The 24,091-nt window shown below is 45.6% G+C and overlaps 1 protein-coding gene and 1 pseudogene across 2 annotated transcripts in view; one reads left to right on the top strand and one right to left on the bottom strand.

Annotated features, from left to right (window-relative positions):
- DPYSL3 (dihydropyrimidinase like 3) overlaps positions 1-23,695 on the bottom strand; it is a 63,224-nt gene extending 39,529 nt beyond the window's left edge. Inside the window, exon 1 of the mRNA XM_081091217.1 lies at positions 23,387-23,695. Coding sequence (XP_080947343.1) covers positions 23,387-23,425 — 39 coding nt within the window. The 5' untranslated portion in view covers positions 23,426-23,695. The remainder of the gene's footprint in view (positions 1-23,386) is intronic.
- Positions 213-5,281, top strand: LOC308519255 (small ribosomal subunit protein uS12-like; annotated as a pseudogene). The gene is made up of 3 exons: positions 213-337; positions 1,253-1,339; positions 4,886-5,281. The product of its transcript is annotated as a small ribosomal subunit protein uS12-like (transcript).
- Positions 23,696-24,091: the final 396 nt, after the last annotated feature.

Genomic DNA, 24,091 nt, shown 5'->3' on the forward strand with positions numbered 1-24,091 from the left:
TAAATTCTAAGCCAGTATCACTTACCAAAAATAGACGTTAAAAGTAGGAATAAAAACATTGCTAAGTTTTGGCTACATTTTGCTGCCTCGAGAAATGTTCTAAAGGCTGAGCTCAGATCTGCTACCGTTGTTAAAAAGGAAGGTTACCGCAAGGCCAGAGTGGCTCAGTAGGTTGAGGGTTGTTCTGCGCACCGAAAGGTCACCGGTTGGACATGGACCTGGGCCTGTCAGAAGCAAAAGCAGGGCCCAAAGCAGAATCACAGGGACCTGCCAGGCCCCAGGCGGTGCAGCAGAGGGAGGAGATTATGGGGATCATGAAGGACCCCTGGGTCATAAGGTTGGGGTGAAGAGGGAAAGGCAGGGGTGGGGAAGGTCGAATGTGGGAACAAACACGCCTTATCAGAAAAGAGTATGTATGTATCAGATGCGAGTCAAATAAGAAATGTGGCACATTTTTAGCTGAGCTTTTGGGAGGGGAAATAGAAAGGATGCTGCTTAGGATGAAAACCATTTTGCAGAGCTCTTGGGAGAGTGGAAGCTAGAGCTACATTGGCGTCTCTGCCACCTACTTATTTGTGTGATTTTTTTTAGGCAAGTGAGTTGATCTGTCTCTGGGCCTCAGTTTCCTCTGCTGAGTGAAGGTGTAGCTCCCCAAAAAGGCCCGCTTATGTATTTATACGGTACAGATCATTCTGCCGACCTCAAGGAGTTACTGTGAGAATTAAATGTCACGCTGCAGGGTTGGGCCATAAGTGGTAAGCATTTTATTTATTTATTTATTTTAAAATATATTTTATTGATTTTTTACAGAGAGGAAGGAAGAGGGACATAGAGTTAGAAACATCGATGAGAGAAACATCGATCAGCTGCCTCCTGCACGCCCCCTACCAGGGATGCGCCCGCAACCAAGATACATGCTCTTGACCGGAATGGAACCTGGGACCCTTGAGTCCGCAGGCCGACAAGCATTTTAAGTATTAATATAATAACCCTACCACCATGCTACCATTTCTATTTTATTGCTCTTATTATATAGATGCACAATTAAAGGCAAATCCAAATTGCAGTACAAACAGAAGTGAGTCATTACTAATAAACTGCCTGAGAAACGTGTGGCTCAGGACCTGAGTGCAAAGTAGAACACAGACTAAAGAAAAGTCAGTGCTTTGGAGAACGAATCCATGGCCATCTTCGGTCTGGGTTTGTCTGGTACTTTTGTGTTTCATTACTCTCTGGCACTGCTCCTTTTTAGGCCTCCAGTCCACGGGCGATGGGTGAGACCTCTCTGTGCAGATGAGAAAACTGGGTTCCACCTTCGTTCCTCCAGGATCCTACGTCCGTGAGTCCCAGAGCCTGTGCCAAAGCCAAATGCCTGCGACGTCAGGCAGGAGGGCCTGAAATTTCAACCCTTGATCCCAGGGATAACCGGGTTTAATAATTCATCCTTGAAACACACACTGGTGTGACTACTGGCTGTGAAGCTGCACGTTAGGTTTACGGAGAAGCAAAGATGAAACAGTAGGAAAAGGAAGCCATGAACACAAGCAATAATGTGAAATCAGAAGAGAGAGGGTGAGACGATAGACACAGTAAAATGATCAGTGGTTTGGGGAGGTGAGGAGAGAGGTGGGAGGGTGGTGAGGGGAACAGCTGGAGCACTGAGGATTTTCAGGGCAGTGAAACTATTCCCTAAGACACTTTAACGGAGGATGCATGACAGTATGGATTTGTCAAAACCCACACGACTGTACAACAAAGAGAGTGAACTTTAATATAAAACTATGGACTGCTGTTAATAATGCATCAATATTGGTTCATCAAATCAAAACACATGTACCACGCCAATATAATATGTTAATAACAGGAAACTCTGGGGTGGGGGAGTGGAGAAGAGTATATGGGAGCTCTCTGTACCTTCTACTCAACGTTCCTATAAACCTAAAACTGCCCTAAAAAGCAAAGTCTATTGAGAGAAAGACCCTTGGTTGGGTAGATATCAAAGAAGGTCTGAGTCTTGGGAAAATGACTGATCAGGACATGCAGAGTGGGGGAACAATAATTCCTAACTAGCACTTACTGAAAACTTATGTGACAGAAACTCTCAGAAGCGTGCACATTTTGTTCCATTAACCCTCAATCAAATGCTATAAATTCTGTGTTGCTATTACCCCCATTGAATTGATGAAGACACGGAAGGTCAGGGAGTTCAGCTCATGGTCCAACATCACATAACCAGTCACTGGGAGACCAACTGTACCAATGCGAGAAATGCATGTCTAGGAGTGAGGAGTGGGGTGGGGAGGGGACTGTGGAGTTGTGCAGGGTCCCTAATGCTTAAGATCCTGGGATGAGGGGTAGGTGATGCAAGAGATGGCTGGCTGGGAGTTTGCCCTTTTTTGTGAATCCTGGGGAGCTCCGGAAGGATTTTGATAATATGAGTGAAAGGAAAAATTAAGCTACCAGAATGGCCAAGATGGAGATTAAGAAAGGAACTAGTTAGAAAGTAATAGCAAGTGGCAGAAAAAAAAGAGCCTTTATCACTTAGGTTGCCAGGAAACATAAGGAATTCAAACATATGGAATACAAAAGAGAGGTTAGCAAAGGGATCATTTAACAAAGTGTGGACAGAGTTTAGGGAAAATAAATGGATGTGCAGCATCCCAGGACCAACAGTAGGGAGTCATCGCCATCCCAGGCCTGAAGGAGGTGTGGGCAGGCCTGGTTATGGGCAGTGAAGAGGGCAGTTGTGCGGAGCGGTCTGTGCCCTTCAGTGGGGGCATGCAGCCGCTCCAGTGGCCCAGCAGGAGCGACTCAGGGAAGTAACCTGTCTCCATCTCCCAGTGGTACTACGTGACCTGAATCCCCCCAGGCACCCAAGGGCAAAGGCAGGTCCAGGGCATGGGGCAGGGCAGAGAAAGGTGCAGAGGATATCCAGAGGCAAGCAGGAACTATCCAGCCCAGGCTCTGAGCATCCAGCCATGGAACATGATTTCATAAACTGCAACACAGCCACACTATGGATTATTATGCAGCTATTTTGTAAAAACAGGTTAAACAGCCATCTTGAACTGGAGATCTAAAATAAGTGCAAAATAGGATTCTGTTCTTGCAAAAGCAAACAAAAAAATACTCTAGGTAAATATGTTTATGTTTTTGTGTGAGCAAGAGAAAGGTCTTAAAGGATGTCCACCAAGTTATTAACACTGGGTATGGTAAGGAGAAGGAAAGCACAGGGAGGGGGTACTCGGAACTTAATCTCCCCGCCTTTCTCCTCTATTTATTAATTTATATAATTTCACCAGTTGCACAATGTGTATGACATTTTATTACTTTTCAAAGAGGTTTAATAAAGAAAATCATAAAAAGGAAATAGACTAAGTTGATTGCTATGGTCTACTGTGACAGCAAGACTATGGGTCAGAAAATGCATGGCATACTACAGAAAAAGCAGGGATCCACTTAGCAACTGAAAGGGAATGGAAAGTGATGTGTCAAAATCGACTGGGCCTGGCTGGTCAACCTATGAACCAGGAGGTCACGGGTTCGATTCCCATCAGAGTACACACCTGGGTTGTGGGCTAGATCCCCAATAGGGGACATGCAGGAGGCAGCCGGTCAATGATTCTCTCTCATCACTGATGTTTCTCTCTCTCCTTTGTCCTTCCTCTCTCTGAAAAAAACAACAACACGCACACACACACAAAACTTCACACACATTACAAAAAATTGAAGTTTCAAGTCAGGACAGCAGGGAGGACCCAATAATAAAAATGGAGAACAGAAGGGAGAGTAACAAAGTGGCGGCACAAGACTATGGATACTACTTTAGACATGCTGGCCAACCCAACAGCCATGCAGCAGATAGCTAGAATGGGGGCCTATGATTTGGAAGGATGGTCAGGTGTTCATGGACGGACCTGAGTTAATGTCACACTGAAAATGACTACATCAACTGAAAGGCAGCGAAGGGTAGAAGAAAGGACTCTGGAATGGAAGTCAAGAGCCCTGTATTCTGGTCATAACTCTGCGACCCCGAGCAAGGCACTTAGCCTTTCTGGGCTGCTGGCCAACGCATGGTACCCACTTCCCTCTTTTAGAAGCGTCTCTCCGCTTTGATCACTTCTGACTGGCAGCTGGCTTTGACTGAGCCTTTAGAATGACAGGGAAGTCTAGTGAATTCCCACCCGACTGCTTCTCAGAAACAAGGAACTCTTTCACTAAATCTGAAAGCCAGCCAAAATGCAATTCCCAGAGGAGAAACGCGGGCTCCAGGCTTGGAATGTGTGAGCGGCACCTTCAAATGACAGGCAATTACTCCCCATCTAGTTGTGGTGGCCATGGGGATTCTTCTCCAAGTCTGACCTTATACTTTTAAAATTGGCGGGGGCTGCCTGGGGATTGTGGTTATGGGCACACAAACCACGGGCTTATGCAACTTCCTAAAACTGTCCCGTGGTGGGTGCATTTAAGAGAACATACAGCTGCAATGTTGCAACTCACACCACGCTGCGGCGGAGAGAGCACTTGGAGAGGCAATGTGGGAGGAAGGTACTGTTCCAAAGGCCAGAGATGTTCCCCAGTTTGCTCTGCTCTGGAGTCCGGACATCACAGAGACTGGGTCTGTACAGGAGCCGGGGCCGGTCTCTGCAGGCCTCAGCACTCACTTTGCAGCTAACGATCCCAAGTGCCAGAGCAGCCTGATGCAATGGTGACAACAGTGGGCTTTGGCTGCAAAATGAGAAAACTTTGATCTGCCTCAGAGGCCTGAGGTGAGTATTAAGCCTAGGTTCTGGTGCACAGTAAGTGATCAATAGTTGCACATTTCTTTTGTTCAGGCCCGTGACACCGGCCAGATGGGCAAGTGACTCAGTCTCTGTGCTGCCAGGAAGCTCCAGAGCCACTGACGAGGTCCGAAGTGGCATGATAAACAGTACAGAAAGGCCCATTTGGGCACAGCCCTGAAGGCCAACGCTTTTTGAGGCGCCTCCCATGCAAAGGGAAAAGTAGGGGGTTGAAGCCAAACAGCCAAATTCTGCCATCAGGAAGTGTGTCAGCATCCGGCTGATCACGAATCACCTCCCCCCAAAAATCACAGCCTTTGTACCCAGTGACGGTTGTTCGAGTTTTATTGAGGCAAATGATGAAGTTCTGGTTGCTAAATTTGGTCACAAAGGTCATGCTGTTGGTGACATTCCTGGAGTCTGCTTTAAGGCTGTCAAAGTAGCCGCTGTCTCTCTTTTTGGCCTTAGACAAAGGCGAGGAGGAAAGGCCAAGATCCTAAGTTCTGGTGGCAAAAACATAGTAATAAATTTTCACATGCAAAAAAAAATAAAAAAATTGGACCCAAATCTTCTAAGATTCACCTGGATGCCTACCCACTCTCTCTTCTCCATCCCCCCAAAGTAACTTGGCTTTGCATTTTTTTTTAGTTTTTACATATGCTTTAACTACCTTCTGCTAAGAGCCTAGCACACTTCCTAAGATGGAGTTTGGGGAGAAGAGGGAATGAAGGAGATGACTCTTTTTTCTGGCTCTTTCTGTTGTTGTTAATCCTCACCTGAGGATATTTTTTCCACTGAGAGAGGGGGAAGGAGATGAGAAGGGAGGGGAGGGGAGGGGAGGGGAGGGGAGGGGAGGGGAGGGGAGTGGAGGGAAGGGGAGGGGAGGGGAAGAGGAGGGAAGGGGAGGGAAGGGGAGGGAAGGGGAGGGAAGAAGGACATCGATGTGAGGGAGACACCTTAATTGGTTGTCTCCTGCACACACCCCTACTGGGGCCGGGAGCAAACCCAAAACCCAAGTACATGCCCTTGACCTGGAATTGAACCCGTGACCCTTTGGTGTGCAGGCTGATGCTCTAACCACTTAGCATACCAGCCAGGGCTTTCTGGCTCTTTCTTGACACAAGAAGCAGACAATGGTGATGACTGATTCTCTTGGTCACAGCCATCTATCTGCCTAGAAACCTGCATACCCACAGCTCCACTTTCATTTGCTAGGTAGGTGGTTATTTTACTCTTGTGCCCCAAATTTCTCCAAGTTATAGTGACAGAGAAAACTACAGATGCTCTGAGAACAAGGACTTCAAGAGGTCAGGCCAGCTTTGAAGGATATGAACACTTAAGATAAATACAATTGAGGCTCCACTTAGAAATGATCAGAGTCAGCAGTTACTCCTATAGGGAGATGTTTCTTCACCTTCAGCAAAGATCGAAGACTGTACACAACAGGCACCTCCTGGAATGTACTCAAGACTGCTTTTATTTGCAAATATCACACTGACATTACAGGACTATGTTGCCCTGCACCCGGAGGCCTGCAGCCTTCATCCCTACCTGCAAAGCCACGAAGCTATGCTCTTTCCAATAATCACCATTTAACACTGTATGATTCTAACACCAGCAGAATAACCTTCTCTTGCAAAAGTTCCAAAATGTGTGCTCTTTTTGTGTCTCTGCTCAGAACTGTTCCAAAAAGTGTTGTGATTACTGAAGTGTACAGCTGCCGTTGTCCTGTGCATATCAAAGCAAGATGTGGCATGTATTAAACTGTCTAAAAAACAGCAAACAAGTCACAACTCTTGCAAGTCCCTCCAAGTCATCTCAGACACAGCGGTGTTCATGTGTTTTATCACTTTTGTCCCTGTTATCCCAAGTCTTTTCATCTTTCATTCATCACTCCATTCATTCAAGGTTAGCCTGAGCTAGGCCCTGGCGATAGAGTGAAGAACAACACAGACATGGCCCCTATGATAATACTGTTTCCTTGACAGCATCCTCCCCAAACCACTTAACCCAAAGAAACCATGTTAGTTTACAATAAAGGAGTAGTGTGCCTTTCATTCCTTTCTTTCTTTCTTTCTTTCTTTATCCATTCATTCCTTCCTTTAACGATTGTAAATGCCTCCTATTCACAGGACTAGGAATACAACAATAAGCAAAAGAAATTCCCTGCCATTGTACTGTATGGCTGAAAGGGCAAAGAACACATAAGCTAGGAAATGAGTGTAATTTCAACAGTCTCAAGTGAAATTCAGAAAGAGGGTAAGGGGATGATGGAGGCTTGGAAGAGAATCTGGGTCTGCCTCTAATGAGGTTTCAAAGGCATGTCTGAGAAGCTGTCCGCTGGACAGAGCTCTGAATGATCTGAAGAAGTCAAGTAATGAACTGCTCCCCAGTTAGCGGGAGTGGCCAGTACAGAAGCTCTGAGCTGGAGATGGATGTACAGGTCCAAGGGGCAGTGAGAGGGGAGGATAGCTGCTGCCAAGTCACTGAGGGGCACTGGCAGGACTGAAGTCCGGAGAGATTGAGTCAGAGCCAGCCCACGTGGAACCCTGAGAGCCATTCCAAGCGCAATAGATATATTAGCAGAGGTATGATTGGATCTGATTTATATTTTTAAAGGATCACATGGGGTGATTTAATTAGGGGGGCCTTGCAATCAGATGACAAAGGCTTGAGCTAGGGTGATGAAAATGGTGGGAACTGGTTGAATTAATATTCTAATCTAAAGGTAGAGGCAACAAAATTGCACAGCTAGTCTAAGACCGGCTTAACTGGGGCTTAACCCCAGGATATGCTGAAAACAAAGCCCAATGAACTCTTAACTTGATTGTGTCTTCTTACTAATAAAGTCCAAGTGCGTTTAAACCTATACATTTAAGCATTGACAGGCCACACAACTTTGAACCAAGGAGGACACAGTTGTGAGAGAGCCATCTACATTCAATATTTAAAGCAGCCCATATTTCTCCTATCATAACTGGGTTTACCAGCAGCTCAAGTTCATTGGAATTTGTTTCTTTGGTGACTTGCATATTTCTCAGGTCTTATTCTTAAAAATACTTCTAAAAGATGTCACTGTAAAATTCTGGCATAGACAGTTTCCACATCTGCTCATATTACAGATGTATGGATCTGGTTTCCTGCTTTAGCAAATATGACCCAATGCTGGTAATAGATACTCCTTTGCTGGGTTAGATGTCTTCGGGGCCTAGGGTCCATCACTATCAACATTAATTCTTTATTATGTGTAGCTGTCTGTTTTAACATGCAAAGGTGTAAGCCACTGGGAAGACTTGGTTGTGAAACTCAAATACTTTGGTTATCTTTTTAAGTTTCCCCAATCCCTGTTTTCATTCTAAAAGCAGGGACCCAAATCCTGTCCAATCAAGTAAGTGGATTACAGGTCATTTTTTAAAGTTAACAATAAGAAAAAATTATTAACTTTAAAAAACTTAATATCGATGTTTACTAAACAGCTTGGATTAACTTCCTCATTGGGAAGGAGCAGAGTGTTCTAAGTGAAGATTTTAAAGTCAGTCAATGGGGTGAATTTGGAGCTAATTCCACCAGTTAGTTAATAACCATCTAACTTTCTGAGCCTCAGTTTCTGCATCTGTAAAGTGAGTCTGATAACTATAACCCAGGCATGTTATATGGATGGAATGAGACCCCATATATATAATCATGCCTGAAAATCAGTTAGCATGGGCTCTGGTATGGCATAATTCCTTATAAATATTAATTATCTGGGTTTCCCTTTCCTGTTCGTTGAGAACTTCCCACCTTTGATGTTAGTTTTGTGTTCCTTAGTAATTTTTATTATTTTCAGAGAAAAAGGGAGAGGGAGACAGATATAGAAACATCAATGATGAGAGAGAATCATTGATTGGCTGCCTCCTGCATGCCCCTTACTGGGGATCGAGTCTGCAACCTGGGCATGTGCCCCAACTGGGAATCGAACCATGACCTCCTGGTTCATAGGTCGATGCTCAATCACTGAGCAACACGGGCCATGCTGGGGTCCAACCCCAGCGGGTCCAGGGGTCCCCAAAGGTGTGGACGGAGTCGGCGAAGAAGGAAGGACACGAAGACAGCGTTCAGTTGATCAGCAGCCTAGCCAGGATCTCCAGCCAACTTCTGGTCTGGATCTCCAGCCAGGTTCTGTGTCCATGTTCTCTTGCTAGGTTCTCCAGCCAGGTTCTCCAGATTCTCCAGCCAGGTTCTGTAGCCATGTTCCCTCGCTAGGTTCTCCAGCCAGGTTCTGTCCAGGTTCTCCAGCCAAGTTCAGTCACCAGGTTCTAGTCAGGTTCTCTTGCCAATTTCTGTAGTCAGGTTCAGTCCAGGATCTTTTGCCATGTTCTCTCCAGCGAAGTTCTTCTGTCTGTAGGTTCTGTGTAGGTGCTGTCTTCTTTCTGTCTCCTAAGTTCTGTGTCTTGCTGTCTTATTACATCTGTATTTATACCAGTTGATTTTAATCCTGTCAATCTCTATTACAAAGGTTAGGGCGTTTCTTATCTCCATTCCAGGGAGTAAAGATTATGTAGCTTAAGCATGATTGTTCATAGTTAAAGTGATTAATTACCCGCCTGGCACTTAGTTGAGGGGTTTTATTCCCTCCCTAACTTCAGGGAAAAATTCCTACCTGGGGAAACAACCTTTCTAGGAGAGGCATCCCCTCCCTGACTTCAGGGAAAAATTCCTACCTGGGGAAACAACCTTTCTCGGAGAGGTGACCTTGGTTAAAACACACAGCGCTAAGGGGAGCAAACATATTAAGAACAGTATGCTATATATGCCAGGTCCCTTAAAACAGCAAGGATGGACCGGCTCCCGGCAGGGCCAGGCTGTTTTTGTTTATTCTCACCCAAGGATTTTATAGAGAGGAAGGCAGGTTGGTTGCCTCCATACTCGCCCTAACCTGGGATCAAACCCTTTGATGTATGGGATGATGCTCCAACCAACTGAGCCACCTGTCTGGGCTGAAGTTTTGAGTTTTTATCTGTCTTTGTTCTTAACTCCCCCCCTGTTTGCCAGGGCTGCCATACAAAGTATCAGAGGCTGAGTGCCTTAAATGTAAACACCAGAGATTTATTTTCTCGCAATTCTGGAGGCTAGAAGAGCAAGATCCAGGTGTGTGTGGGCAGCTGGTTTCTTCTGAGGCCTCTCTCCTTGGCTTATAAAGGGCCCTCTTCTCCTTTCCGTCTTCACAGGGTCTTGTCCTGTGTGTGCCTGTGTGCTAATCTCTCCTCATAAGGACACCAGTCCTACTGGATCAGGGCCCACCCCGATGACCTCATTTAACTTAATTGCCTCTTTGAAGACCCTATCTCCAACGCAGTCGCATTCTGAGATACTAGGGATTAAGACTTCAACACATGAATTTTGAGGGGACAAATTCAGATCACAACAGCCCCTCACACAGCAGCCTCTCACATTCCCCATCCCCATCAAAAAGAGTGTAAGAAAAGCACTGAATCAAAGCAAGAGAAATGAATCCTAAGCTTTGTTGTTGTTTTTTTGTTTCATTCCCCCCCCCCTTTTTTTTTAAATAGAACTATTTTGCTGTGTGACCTTTGGCAAATTATTTTCCCTCTTTGGCCCATATTTTCTTAATCATTAAAATGAGAGGGTTTAGAATAACGGATTCCTTATTTCTCTTCCTGCCCTTAACCGAGCAAGGCTAAGCGTTTCCCACAATTTTTCCCAGCAAAAAGGGGTCTGAGAAAGAGCAGGCAATGAAGTAATTGAAATAAAACTAAACAAAACGAAAACATACCTTCTTTGTGGAATAAACTCAGGATGAGGCCTCTGGAAGCAGAGGATTCTATTCAATGGCTTTCAAACCTTCTAAGTTGTTTAAAGCCCTTACTCCAAGGCCATAATTTAAAGCAATTTAGTTGGATAAGCCAGAAACCCCACTCTGAGTTTATCAATATCCCCAAACAAAGTAATCTCATCAGGCTTTGGGGCACAGATGGGATTTGAGGGGCAAGGGTGTATGATTTCAAACAAAGGTCACCTTGAAAGAATTAAGGGGTGGGGTTAAAAACAAACACACACACAGTAAATGTCAAATTAAAACCAGCTTCCCAGCGTATAGGTTAAGCCATTAGGGAGACGGGGAAAGGACTGGGCACGTTTTCCTTCCAGCTGTGTAGGTTCAGGTCCTAAGACACTGTGTACTTCTACAACATCGTCAGCCTCAACAGGATGGGGAGGCAAGCATGGGTGGTGGCGAGGAAACAAATATGCTCATTTGAGAGGGAACACAGATTTCCTTGGAAAATGGCACAACTGCTGAAGCAATCGAGCGATAACAAGAGGATAAGACTAAGTCTAAAGATACTGGGATTCCCAAAAAAACTAAGCTACCTAGGAATAATCTTAACTAAAGAGGTAAAAGACCTCTACTCAGAAAACTACAGGACGTTGAAAAAAGATATAGAGGAAGACATAAACAGATGGAAGAACATACCGTGTTCATGGATTGGTAGAATCAACATCATTAAAATGTCCATACTACCCAAAGCAATCTATAAATTCAATGCACTTCCCATTAAAATACCAATGGCATACTTCAGAGATATAGAACGAACTCTCCAAAAATTCATCTGGAATAAAAAAAGACCCCGAATAGCTGCAGCAATTCTGAAAAAGAACAAAGTAGGTGGGATCTCAATACCAGATATCAAGTTGTATTACAAAGCCACTGTTCTCAAAACTGCCTGGTACTGGCACAAGAATAGGCATATAGATCAATGGAATAGAATAGAGAGCCCAGAAATCGGCCCGAACCAATATGCTCAATTAATATTTGACAAAGGAGGCAAGAACATACAATGGAGCCAAGATAGTCTCTTCAATAAATGGTGTTGGGAAAATTGGACAGATATATGCAAGAAAATGAAACTAGACCACCAACTTACACCATACACAAAAATAAACTCAAAATGGATAAAGGACTTAAATGTACGACAGGAAACCATAAAAATTCTAGAAGAATCCAAAGGCAACAAAATCTCAGACATATGCCGAAGCAATTTCTTCACTGATACAGCTCCTAGGGCACTTGAAACTAAAGAGAAAATGAACAAATGGGACTACATCAAAATAAAAAGCTTCTGCACAGCAAAAGAAACCATCAACAAAGCAACGAGAAAACCCACTGTGTGGGAAAACATATTTGCCAATGTCATATCTGATAAGGGCCTAATCTCCAAAATCTATAGGGAACTCATACAACTTAACAAAAGGAAGATAAACAATCCAATCAAAAAATGGGCAAAGGACCTAAATAGACACCTTTCAAAAGAGGACATTCAGAAAGCCAAGAGACATATGAAAACATGCTCAAAGTCACTAATCATCCGAGAGATGCAAATCAAAACAACAATGAGGTACCATCTCACACCTGTCAGACTGGCTATCATCAACAAATCAGCAAACGACAAGTGCTGGAGAGGATGTGGAGAAAAAGGAACACTTGTGCACTGCTGGTGGGAATGCAGACTGGTGCAGCCACTATGGAAGACAGTATGGAGTTTCCTTAAAAAACTGGAAATGGAACTCCCATTTGACCCTGTGATCCCACTTCTAGGAATATATCCCAAGAAACCAGAAACACCCATCAGAAAGGATATATGCACCCCTATGTTCATAGCAGCACAATTCACCATAGCTAAGATCTGGAAACAGCCTAAGTGTCCATCAGTAGATGAATGGATTAGAAAACTGTGGTACATCTACACGATGGAATACTATGCTGCTCTAAAAAGGAAGGAACTCTTACCATTTGCAACGTCATGGATGGAACTGGAGAGCATTATGCTAAGTGAAATAAGCCAGTCAATGAAGAAAAAATACCACATGATCTCACTCATTCATGGATAATAGAGACCATTATAAACTTTTGAACAATAATAGATACAGAGGCAGAGCTGCCTCAAACAGATTGTCAAACTGCAGCGGGAAGGCCGGGGAGGGTTGGGTGGCAGGAGGTAGGGGGGTAAGAGATCAACTAAAGGACTTGTATGCATGCACATAAGCATAACCAATGGACATAAGACACTGGGGGATAGAGGAGGCTGGGGGACTGTCTAGGGCGGGGGGATAAAATGGACACATATGTAATACCCTTTGTAATACTTTAAGCAATAAAAATAAATAAATAAATAAAAAATAAAAAAAAATAAAAAAAAAAGATACTGGGATTCGGATCTATAGTCTGATACCCATGAGCTGAGCAACTTTGGGCAAGTTATTCAACCTCTCATCCCGGGGTAGCTTTGAATTTAACTTCAACTAAAGAACAGCATCTGAAAATGAATCCAGCATTTCATTGTTGTTGTTAATGCCAAGACCTTGGAAACCACCACCAAAAAACAAAACCAAAAAAAAACACCTAAACAAAATGGGATTAATTTAACCAGAAACCCAAACACAGGGATAATATGTAGGTATTTAAAATTATGTTAAGGGAGACCATTTAAAACACAGAAAAATGTCATAACATATTGTGGAATAAAAAGCAGGATGTAAAACAACATGAATAATATATGGTACCATTTTAATAAATGACATGTATAGTCATAAGAAAAAATCCTAGATGGGTATGTTCATAAAGTTTACAATGTCTAGCTCTGATTCATTTCATGTTAGCTTATTTTTATTGTCCTCATTTTGTTTTCTTGTGGGATTTTTTTGTACATATTTCTATAACTACTCATACTTTTTTTTGTAATTGAAAAAAGTTTTTTTCTACTCAATTGTAAAATCTCAGTGCCTCACAGTAAACCAGGTACCAGAAAAAGCCCTAATTCATTCAGCCCTATTTGGGTCTTGGTTTCCTCATCTGAAAGGGAAAGCTGAATTAAAATAATCTCTAAAGAGGCTCTGAGGATGAATTTCACAGAGCCAGGTTAAGTCTAAACCTCCATGGAATCTTGCTTAGGATTTACCAAGAAGCTGGGGAGGCGCAACTGGCGTGGCTCAGTGGTTGAGCATCGACCTATTAACCAGGAAGTCACAGTTCGATTCCCAGTCAGGGCACCTGCCCAGGTTGCGGGCTCAATCCCCAGTAAGGGCTGTGAAGGAGGCAGCCTATCAATGATTCTCTCTCTCTCATCATTGATATTTCTATGTCTCTGTCCCTCCCTCTTTTCCTCTCTGAAATCAATAAGAATATATTTTTAAAAAAATAAGCTGAGGAATGCAGCATGGGGTGTGGGATGTGAAAGTGGCATTCAAATCCATGTTAAGAAGAATCCCTCATTGGTCATTTTGCCAATTCAAGCAAAAGAGCTTTCAGTGCTGAGAGTGGGGGCACATCCCTGGCAAGTTGATTGGGTAATGCAACAGTATGGAGCTGCCCAAAAGCAAGGCTGTTCCTCATGGGAAGGCTGAAGAGCTTCCAGCACCAGCCATTGCTCCTGTATGGAACCCCATGCAGAGGAGGGCACCCCCTGGCTGTTCTTTGTGACTCCCATAGCCAGAACTCCTCACTCATGCCTCAGGGAAAATAGGGACAGACAAGGACTTAACCCTGGACTTGCAGTAGGAGAAGTCCTGTTTGAACCAACATCTCCTGATCCCGGAGGTGGGAGAAGATAAGAGAAGTTAGAATGTAAGGTAGCACTATATAGTGGAGTTAAAAATGTGGGCTCTGAATCAGTTGGAATTTTGGTTCCACCAGTTAAGGCTTGTGTGATCTTAGGCAAACTTCCTGATGTTTCTACGTTTTCTCATCAATAAAATGGGAAGCGTATTTGGAAATCCATCGACCAAATTGAGTTGTGCATGAGTTAATGGATGAGAAGCAGTTACTACAGGATACAACAAATGCTAATTCTTATTGTTATGTTCTAGATTAGATGCTCCTGTGAAAAGCATTACATGGCTAGGCCCAGAGTCGATGGTCAATAACTATTCATTCAATCAAAAAATAGCAAAATATTGTTATTACAGCTGATTATATTATATACTAGAGGCCCGATACACGAAAATTCGTGTAAGAGTAGGCCTTCCTTCCCCCAGCTGCCGGCACCGGCTTCCCTCCAGCACCTGGGACCCGGGCTGCCTTCCCTCTGGCCAGGCTTCATCAGGAAGGATGTCCAGAAGATGTCTGGAAGATGTCCAGTCTAATTAGCATACTACCCTTTTATTATTATTATTATTATTATTATTATTATTATTATTGATGATACACTCTAATACATATAGTATTTCAAATGCTTTCTGATCAAACGGTTTAGGTTCCATGAATATACTTTAAGTCTTCATTTTGCCATCCATCATAGATACTCCTTTTAAAAGGGTCCAGTAAGTATTAGTGAACATAGATTGTTGAGTCCATGAACTGTACAAGTTCACAAACAGAGATGAGCTCGCTTAAAATGTATTCCACTGTCCCCTCCCCTCAAAACAAAGAATGGATGTTAGAATAAAAGCCAGTAACAGGAAAAGCTCCAAATAGAAGCCCAGAGAAAGCTGATAGATGTGGTAAGGTGAGGGACTAAAAATCTTTAAGAAAACAAACACACAAGCAAACAAGCATTCCATTGAAATGGCCAGCCCTGACAGGAAGACCCAAAAGAACTATGGGCCGCTCCTTGGCCGAGCTTTGTGAATGGCAGAGTGGGCTGTGCACATGCAGACTGGCCTGTGGAATCGCAGCTGATCACTCTAATGACTGTGCTTTCTGCGCCAAGGCAGAAGCAGCTTAAGTTAAAATCTGTGTCAGATCCTGTTTCAAAAAGTCACAGTGACAATTTTCTCCATTTGGACAAAGACCTAAAGGTCCCTATTAATTATTTTAAATCATTTGCAGTAAGAGAAAGGATACAAGCAAGAAGTACCCAGGCAGACCCCTGAAACAGGCTGAGAATGAGACCCGATGCAGAATTTGGGAGAAGAAGAATGGATGAAGGTCAGAAAAATGAAGTACCACTGATGGATGGCCTCCCTGGCACATTTACCTGTCAGGTCCCCGGCTACAGTGAGCTCTGCGTTTTCTACTAAAGGAATGTCACACTTCTCTTGGCCAGTGATCTTATTCTAAAGTTTTCAGTGACAGGGAGGATGGTGTACAAGCGCAAACGCATGCACATTCTGATCATTTTCTCCCTTGAAATTATTCCCGCAAAGTAAGTGTTAAATGTATCCATTCATTCAACAAATATGTACAGAAGGCTTAATATGTGCCCAAAACTAAATACTGGAGATTCAGTGGTAACAAAACAGAAACCATCCATCATGGAGCATCCATGGCATTACTTGGCCTTGGGGAGGGCTCTTTCTATTGGATGTCAGCCATCACATTTAAGATACTGGCCAGGGCAACTGAACAGAGCTTGGTGAGTATATACAGACCGGAAGTTGTTTTCTGTTGGTTATGCTTGTTTGTTTGACCAATCTAGATTTGGGGCAATTGTTGGCTTTGTGCCCTTATCAATGGTAGCCTTATCCACAGGAGAGACTATATGTGCCAGCAAGTAGATCATGGTATCATTTTATAACACTCATTTGAATTAATTCTAACACTCTGCTAAGGAAAGAACCTACCAATCATCATTATTCTATTTCTCTCCTGCACAGAGTCTGTTAACCAAGTCCTCTGTCTGAATGAGAAAAGGGCTGGGATTTTAAGGGTAAAAAAGCAACCAAAGACCCTTATATCCAACACAGATGTTGGCTGGTCTTGCTGAGTTTAAGCCAACAACTGTTCTCTCATCCATTTTCTCACTGCTCTCCCTTCCCTGGTGGGGAGGGCTTAGAACTCCTCTCTGTGAATCTGGAACTAAGTGGAGAGGGGCTGACCATGATCTCATGAGAAAATAGAAGACAAAATAAAAGCTCATGGAGTCATTTGCACTGCCAGGGACTTAAGGGATCATCTAGTTCAGTGCCCTCACTTGACTGGTACAGAATCTGAGAAGGATAATAAGGGTTGGCCCAAAGTCACAGGTCAACGAGAGGCAAGGACAGGCTGAACCACAAGGTGCTGACACTCCATCCGGGGTTCTCTTCCTTCCCCTGCATCCCAAAACAAGAGGACTCCTTTGCTCTACTAGTCAAAGGAACTCCTCTGTTAAAAGATAAAATCTCACTTTATCCTTCAAATCTCACTGTCCAGTGCTTCCATAGGAAAGAAAAAGAGATTGATGAAGCCATAAGAAACGTGTCTTTGATTTCCAGATGTCCCGGTTAGGTTCCTGGGCCACCAGAAAGCGGAGCTTCCCGATCTGGGTGTGTCCAGGGTCTGTCACTCTGCCTGGCTGGATGGGAACAGGGAGCCTGGCTCTGTCTATGTCCAGGAAGAGGACAGGGACACGGAGTGAAAAGGGGCTTTGGGCCCAGATCTGCACTTAGGCAAGGGAGAAAAACAGCATCTGTTTTTCCATCCTTTTCCACTCATGCATGCTCCTGGGCAACAGCCAGAAGCGAACTCAAACAGCTGGCAGAGCAACGCATGGACCACTGTCAGGAAGCCATGCACTCAGTTGCTGTTCCAATGGTGATGTGATAGGCCTGGCTGGGCCATCCCCACTCCTTCTATCCTATGAGCGCTGCCCGACATTTGTGAGCCAACAGGTGTGGACAGCTGGAGGTGACGGGAGGCGGGGATAGTCACCTGTGGGTACAGAGTTACTGCTTTCTTGCCTGTGAAACTAACTCACCTCTGGAGGGATCCATCCCAAGATCTTGCTTTTCCAGCTGTGTGCCTTGAGTCAAGTTACTCAATCTCTCTGAGCCTCTACCCAGACCACAAAATGATGGTGAATAATTATAGCTACAGGAGTTGTCATGAGTTAAGTGAGATAACCCAGGTAGTGTGTGCTAAGGCACTGAATAAACAGTCGGTATTTAATAATAACTCCACTATGCTTTGTCCCGTCTTTCTAACCACCGAGTTCCCCACAATCTAGACTAGGGCCAACAGAAGAGGTCAGGTGGAGAATCTTCCTATCCCACTAAACTATTTTTTGGTCTATTTCACATTCTGAGATAGACACATATTGAGTCTGATGAGAGAGGGGTTTCACAGCAGAAGAGTTGGAAGATAGAGGAGCCTGTTTGCCTGGGCTGTCCGGGGTCTTTCCCATTTGTTTCGCACTAGCCTACAGAAAATGGGAGAAAAGGCAGAGAGGAGCACTGATTTAAGGAGGGAGTAACCAGGGAGCAGTCCAGGCCTCCTGTTAACGTCCATCCCCAGAGGTGATGACATATTCAAACCTCCAGCCCCCTTATGATTAGAAGCGCTGATTTAATCAAAGATGTGCACATTTCCATCCCAGGGAGACAGTCCCATGACTGTAAACATATTGTCATTTTTTCAGATGCAATAAGCAGACATAAATAGTTCTATGAAAGATGTCAATACATAAAGAACAGAGAGCCTGTTAGGATCTGAAGAGATTTTTGTTCTTTTTCAAACTCAATTTTATTTTTTTTTCCAACTGAGGAGAAAGGGCAGAGAAAAAGCCACTGGACAGGAAGTTGTGAAGAAATTGCTAGAAAGGGGATTTGTAACCTGTGTCCCTCCAGGCTAGAAGCTAATTGGGACGGAAAACAATCCAGTTCCACTAAGAAAGTGCCCTTTATTTGGGTTGAGGGAGAGTCCCTGTCTCCAAGTCCAGAGGCGGTCTAATGACCTCTCTTAGATCGTCACAAATGAATGCCAAGCATAATTCTGAGGAACACTGTAACACAACCAGAGCAGGAAAAAAAATCATGGTTTTTATATAACATTGTGCTCATTTTTGTCTGTTCTTGAAAGTTGTGTTTTTTAAAAGTTTCCTAAGTAGTCTCTTTCTACTCTAGACGTTGTCAAGTCTTCCTTTATTCATTTCCACATTCCAGAGTGGTTGAGATTGTATAAATAAATCAGTGTTTACTCGCCTGACTACATCCGGGGCTCACAGACCACTTTCATGGGCACTCCTCATTTGAGCCTTTCAACAGCCCAGTGAGATAAGCAAGATGGATTTTTATTTATAAACTGACAGTCCTACCCCAGAGACTTGAATATTCTCAGGAAACCTATTTCCTTAGAATTCCCCCAAGTGCCCAGCTGGCTCCCTCAGTTACTAATAGCTCTTTATTCACCTGAGGTGTTTCGCTGCTATTCGAGAAAGAGAAATAACCTGGCTGAGAATCAGACCTGCTCAAAATATAAAGTACAATGAGCACCCCAGGCAGAGCCTGGGCTGAGATTTCCATGATCAGATACCTAAGATGCTTTCCATTCCTACATCTTTGATCATTTTCCTCTGTCTTTTACGCTGCAATTGGCCTTCCAAGATGCCTGACATGACAGAGCTGACTTTGGATGACCTCTCTTCCTTCAGTCTCCCAAATGCTAGTCCTCCATCTCCTTATATCTGCTCCCAATCCGAAGTGGGAGGAAGAGGAAGACATAGATCCAGGGGCAGGGCTGCACTTTCCCCTGCTCCACTGTTACAGAGACCTGGGTATTCCCCCAAGTCCCTAAGCATCCCCCCCACTTCCCCTCCAAAACAATTCTCATGGCCCCCACAGCGCTCACAACACCCCCGGCGCTCAGACTAGGTGCCCTAGACAGAACTCTCCAGGTCCCGTTCCAACTGAGGATGTGATCTGGCAATTCCCAAACATCACACACCAATGGTCCAACCTCCAAGGCAGGGGAAATGCATTAATTATCTGCCAGAATGTATTTACAGAAATCCAATTAGTATTCGCAAAAAGCCAGCTCTCTGGGATTGGTCCCCCAGAGGGAATTCAGGAGTTCTAGCTACACCTTTCAGGTGCCTATGGGAGGCTGTGGCTGTACCAGGGCAGCTGAGGTTGTGCAGTCAGACAGGACATGGATTTCATTTCCAGCTTTGCCCCAAAGTCTCACTGTGTAACACTGGATAGGGGACTTCACCTAGTTATCTATGTTTCAACTTCCTTAACTGTGAAATGGTTTTTTGTGTGGAAACTCTGCTAAGAGAATACATGGAAAGCACTGGAACCTACGCGTTAGCTCCCTACCCACTCCTGCGGCCAGCTTAAAGTTGTAGCTTATATCAGAGGAGAACAATGACTGTGATTATCCAAATATTCTGCCTGCAGCATTGATATGGTAGCTACCATCCCTAAAATTGGCATTTATATTTAGTGACTATAAAAAGTAAGAGGGACTGTGTTACACAATTGGTTGACAATGGCAGGAAACTATGCTTCACAAGTCCTACCAGGAGTAGAGACTGAATCTTTCTTCTAAACCATCTGCCCCCGCAACCCTAAGCAAGAGTGATGGCCAAAGCAGAGACATGTACTTTGATTTCAGCTAGGTGTGTAGGTGTGCGTCCTGCCTCTAACACTGCAGCTCTGACCTAGGCCAAATGCATTGGATTTTCAGGTAGTTTGTTTAAATCTGCACAATCAGGATAACTGTAATACCTCCCAGTGTCAATTCAGGGATGAAGTGAGACAATGCATGTAATAAACACTCAATGGGCGTGAGCTATTCTCATTAGGAACACGTTTTAATTCATTCCTTGATTTACCAGATCATCAATGGGTGTCCATGTATTAGGCCCTGTGCTAGTTAGTGGAGACAGAGGTGAATGCCAATGCAAGGGCCCTGCTCCAAAATGCCAAGGTCTGACATCTAGAAACAAGGTCTAGTACTGAGGAAGGCTGTTCAGGTCCTGCACGTAGACAGATGACCTAGGGAGGCACCATGACAGCTGGGGCCTGAGATACTCACGGAGAAACCCCCACCCCCTGCAGGAAACCCATAAACACAGGGTAGGGAGAAGGCTTAAATCTCAGGAGGGCAGCACAAATAGGTGGGAGGAAAGAACCAACAAAACCTTACTGAGGCCCCCCAGACTGTGGCAGCGGGTAGTGCCTGGGAAGATAGAGGGTGCAGGGCCAAGAAAGATTGTCCCCACCCATCCTCAGATTAAAGTGACATTTCAGCTACTGGGTGGGGCAGCCTTCACAGGAAGGAATATGGGGAGGATAATAAACTTAATTCAAATCCTACAATCTTACCATTAAAAAGTACTAGAATTGACAGTAGGAGATATATGTTATATTTAAGTCTTTAATCATATTTCATATATATATATCTCCATGCTTTTATGTTAACTGTGGAGATAAATATCTCAGCCCTTGTATATGTGGATAACCATAATTATCTCTGGACATGCAAAATTAGAAAACTATTTTATTCTAAAATAGAATCCTTGTTCATGGAAATACAACACAAAGCATAAAAAAAAAATCTACAAATGGATTTCTTGCTCCCAAAGACCAGCATCCCCCTCACTCCTGCCTTACCCCTCTTGCCCCCGTCCCCTTTCAACAATGAATATCAGGCAGCCTGGGTTGAAGAAATCCACAGCCATTGTACATTCCTGTCACAGCTGCTGGAGACACAGCCCCAGCTTCAAGCAGCGGCTGCTATGCAGCACCACGCCCCACGCGCAGAGAGAAAGGATGGAAGCCGCACTGAAAATGAAGGATGCACCCCAGGGAAGAGCATCCAAACAGGAACAAAAGGGAACCCCTTGCAAACCTGGCCCTGAGATTAGGACACAGCCACACCCATGGTGGCTTCTAAGGCAGGTAAGTTATCAGGGCTAAATTTCTGCATCTTTCCTTAAGGGTGGCTTAAATGATGCCTAGAAGAATGGGCGTGGCCCTCAATGCCATATCACAGGCTAAGTCCATAAGAACCATTGCAATCTTCAGACTAGGGGGGGGGGGGGGAATTTGTTTTCTGCTTATCCCAAACAGGCGAACTGGCAAATGCATACTGGATGTAAAGCAAGTGGCTTATATGCACCATACCTCCTGCATATAGCATGACAGCTGGGTGTACCTCTTCTGAGTTAGGGAAATAAGTATAAACAGTGAGCTTTTGTCCTAATCAGCCTTTTCTTTTTTACTATACCCTCCACAGCTCTTTGCAAAAGCAACTGGCACTGAGAAAATAGTGTGCATTGTAAATGACCTACAATGTTTCTTCGATAATGTGGAGTTCATGGTATCAGGTAATGAGTGGTAAAGAAGGATGGGTTTCAACCCATCCCCTCTACCTGACAAAAGGATCCCTACCCATCCCAACGCTTTCCCTGGGGGGAGTGTTTCTTCCCTGGGACCAGGTAAACAGCAGGTAGGGGTGGGGCACACTTGTGTGGCATGAAGCCCAAGGGCATGAAAAATGTAGGATGCTGCAACAGAAATAAAGCACCTAGCCAAGTGCACGCGAGGCAAGAACAGCCTCCTGCTGCCGACAGAGGGGAAGGCCCTGCATGGCAATCACAAACGCACAGGATGTTCCAAGCCTAAGAGAACAAGTGCAAACAGACCCATGCCCACAGCAAAACCTAATGAATTGAGGCCAATTAAGTGCAGCAGCAGGTACAGCTCTGCCCTCAGGCAGCTGCAGAGCCTCCCAGGGGCCAGCTGATCACTTCCTTTGTTTGCCCTGCAAAGATGGAGTAGCCACCCATTCCCTTACTACACACCACACGCACTACACACACACCTCATTCACTATAGACAAAGCACAACTGCCCTGCTCCGCGCTCAACTCCCGAATGTCAGTGGGGTTTCTTTTTTTGTTTTGCTTTTATTTTATTTTTTTAATGCCCATCCTAGCTTGTGGTATGTCCCTTCCATTGGGGGTGGGGGGCATCATTTCAGGGAGGCATCCCAGCCCAGGGCGCGGTATTTTGCCGTGAAAGCATCTTGCTGGTCTCTGGTATAAGTGTGCTTCTGTACCTGATCATGCACCTCCCCTCTCCACCCCGCCTAGGGGTCGCCCAGCGCATCTGACACCCGCAGGCCCAGGGTGGCTCTGTCTCGCACACAATGGCAGTTGGACACCGCATGCACACAGCGTGCGCCTGCGATTGCAAACTAAAATTTGCTCTAAAAACTCAGCCTTTTTGTGGGCTGGGGAGGAGAAATGGCACGAAAAATGTAAAATGCATCGAGGGGGGGAAAAAAAAAGACCAACAACAGTTGTCATGCCCGTTACAGCCACGTTAGCTGTCCGGTCCCGAATATGACGCACTGAAATATGAATCGGGTGAATGCAGGCAAGAAGGGGACAGCGTGAGGACGGACGGTCCAGACACCCCATCACCCTAGCGGCACGGCGGGCAGCGCCACGGGGCTGGAGCGGGAGAGGGGCGCGGTCGGACCGCCCAGTGCCCTGGGGAAAGGTGTCATCTCCCCACACCCCGCCCCGCCAAAAGCAACCTTAGACAAAAAGCACCCCTGGCCTGGGGCGGCGCACACCGACACCCCGGGAGAAGAGGGGATCTGGGGAGAGCCGTGAGCCCAGCGTTCTTGGGGAACTACGGGCGGTGGGAAAGGAGGCTACATAGTCCTAAATTCTCCGCGCCAGTGTTTGGGTTTCCTCTTTGTTTTGTTTTCCCCAAGCCCCAGGGTCGCTCCGTCTGGGTGGCGCCCGCCGCGCCGGCTGGACTGACCGCCGCTCTCCACCCCCAGACCCGGGTCTCCGTCCCTCCCCGGGGACCGGACCAGGGATCCCAGCCGCCCCGCCCGCAGCGCAGCGGACCCGGCGAGAGAGGGAGGGAGGCGGCGGCGCCCGGACTCACCGTGATCCTCGGGATGTTCTTCTTGCCTTGGTAGGACATGGTGGCGGCGGTGGCTGAGCAGCGGCGTCCCTCCCTCCTGCTTCGGCTCCGGCTCGCCCGCGCCTTCCTCCGCGCACAGCGCCCCGAGATCAGGTGGCGCGAGTGGTGCGCTGGCCGCGCCGCCGCCTCCCCTCGCCTCCGCCCCCCTCCCGGGCTCCCGCGGCGGCTGCCAGAGACAAAAGTAAATCTCCCTGGTCCCCCTTTCACCCTCGGCCCCCCCGCACACAACCTCCTCCACTCGCGTTCACGCCCGGGCGCTTTTTTTCTTTTTCTTTTGCGGTGCCAGCTGGGACCCCGTAAGACAAGAATGGGAATGGCTGATCCGCGACTCCTCCCTCTTCTCTCTTATCCCTATTGATTTTCCTCTTTGCATCTGCCTCACCCACTTTTTCTTTTTCTTCCCTTTTTTTTTTTTTTTTTTGGTGACTTGCTTGTGCGGCGGAGCCAGGCCGCTCCACGGCCACCAGGGGGCGCGAGGGACTTTTCCGGGCCGGGATGCTGCAGTCCCGGGTAGGAAGGGAGCTCTGCTGTCGCCCTCCTGGCCTCGAGGGCCCAGCTCGGGAAAGCGCCAGCGCCTCCCACCAGCTCGCCGTCGGATTTCTCCCCGTCCCCACCCTCATTTCTGAAAGGTGACAGCTCTGGTGTCCCTGCCAGAACCTGCCCTCC

This window comes from Myotis nattereri (genome assembly GCF_964212035.1).
Source record: "Myotis nattereri genome assembly, chromosome: 5".
NCBI classification, from domain to species: domain Eukaryota; kingdom Metazoa; phylum Chordata; class Mammalia; order Chiroptera; family Vespertilionidae; genus Myotis; species Myotis nattereri.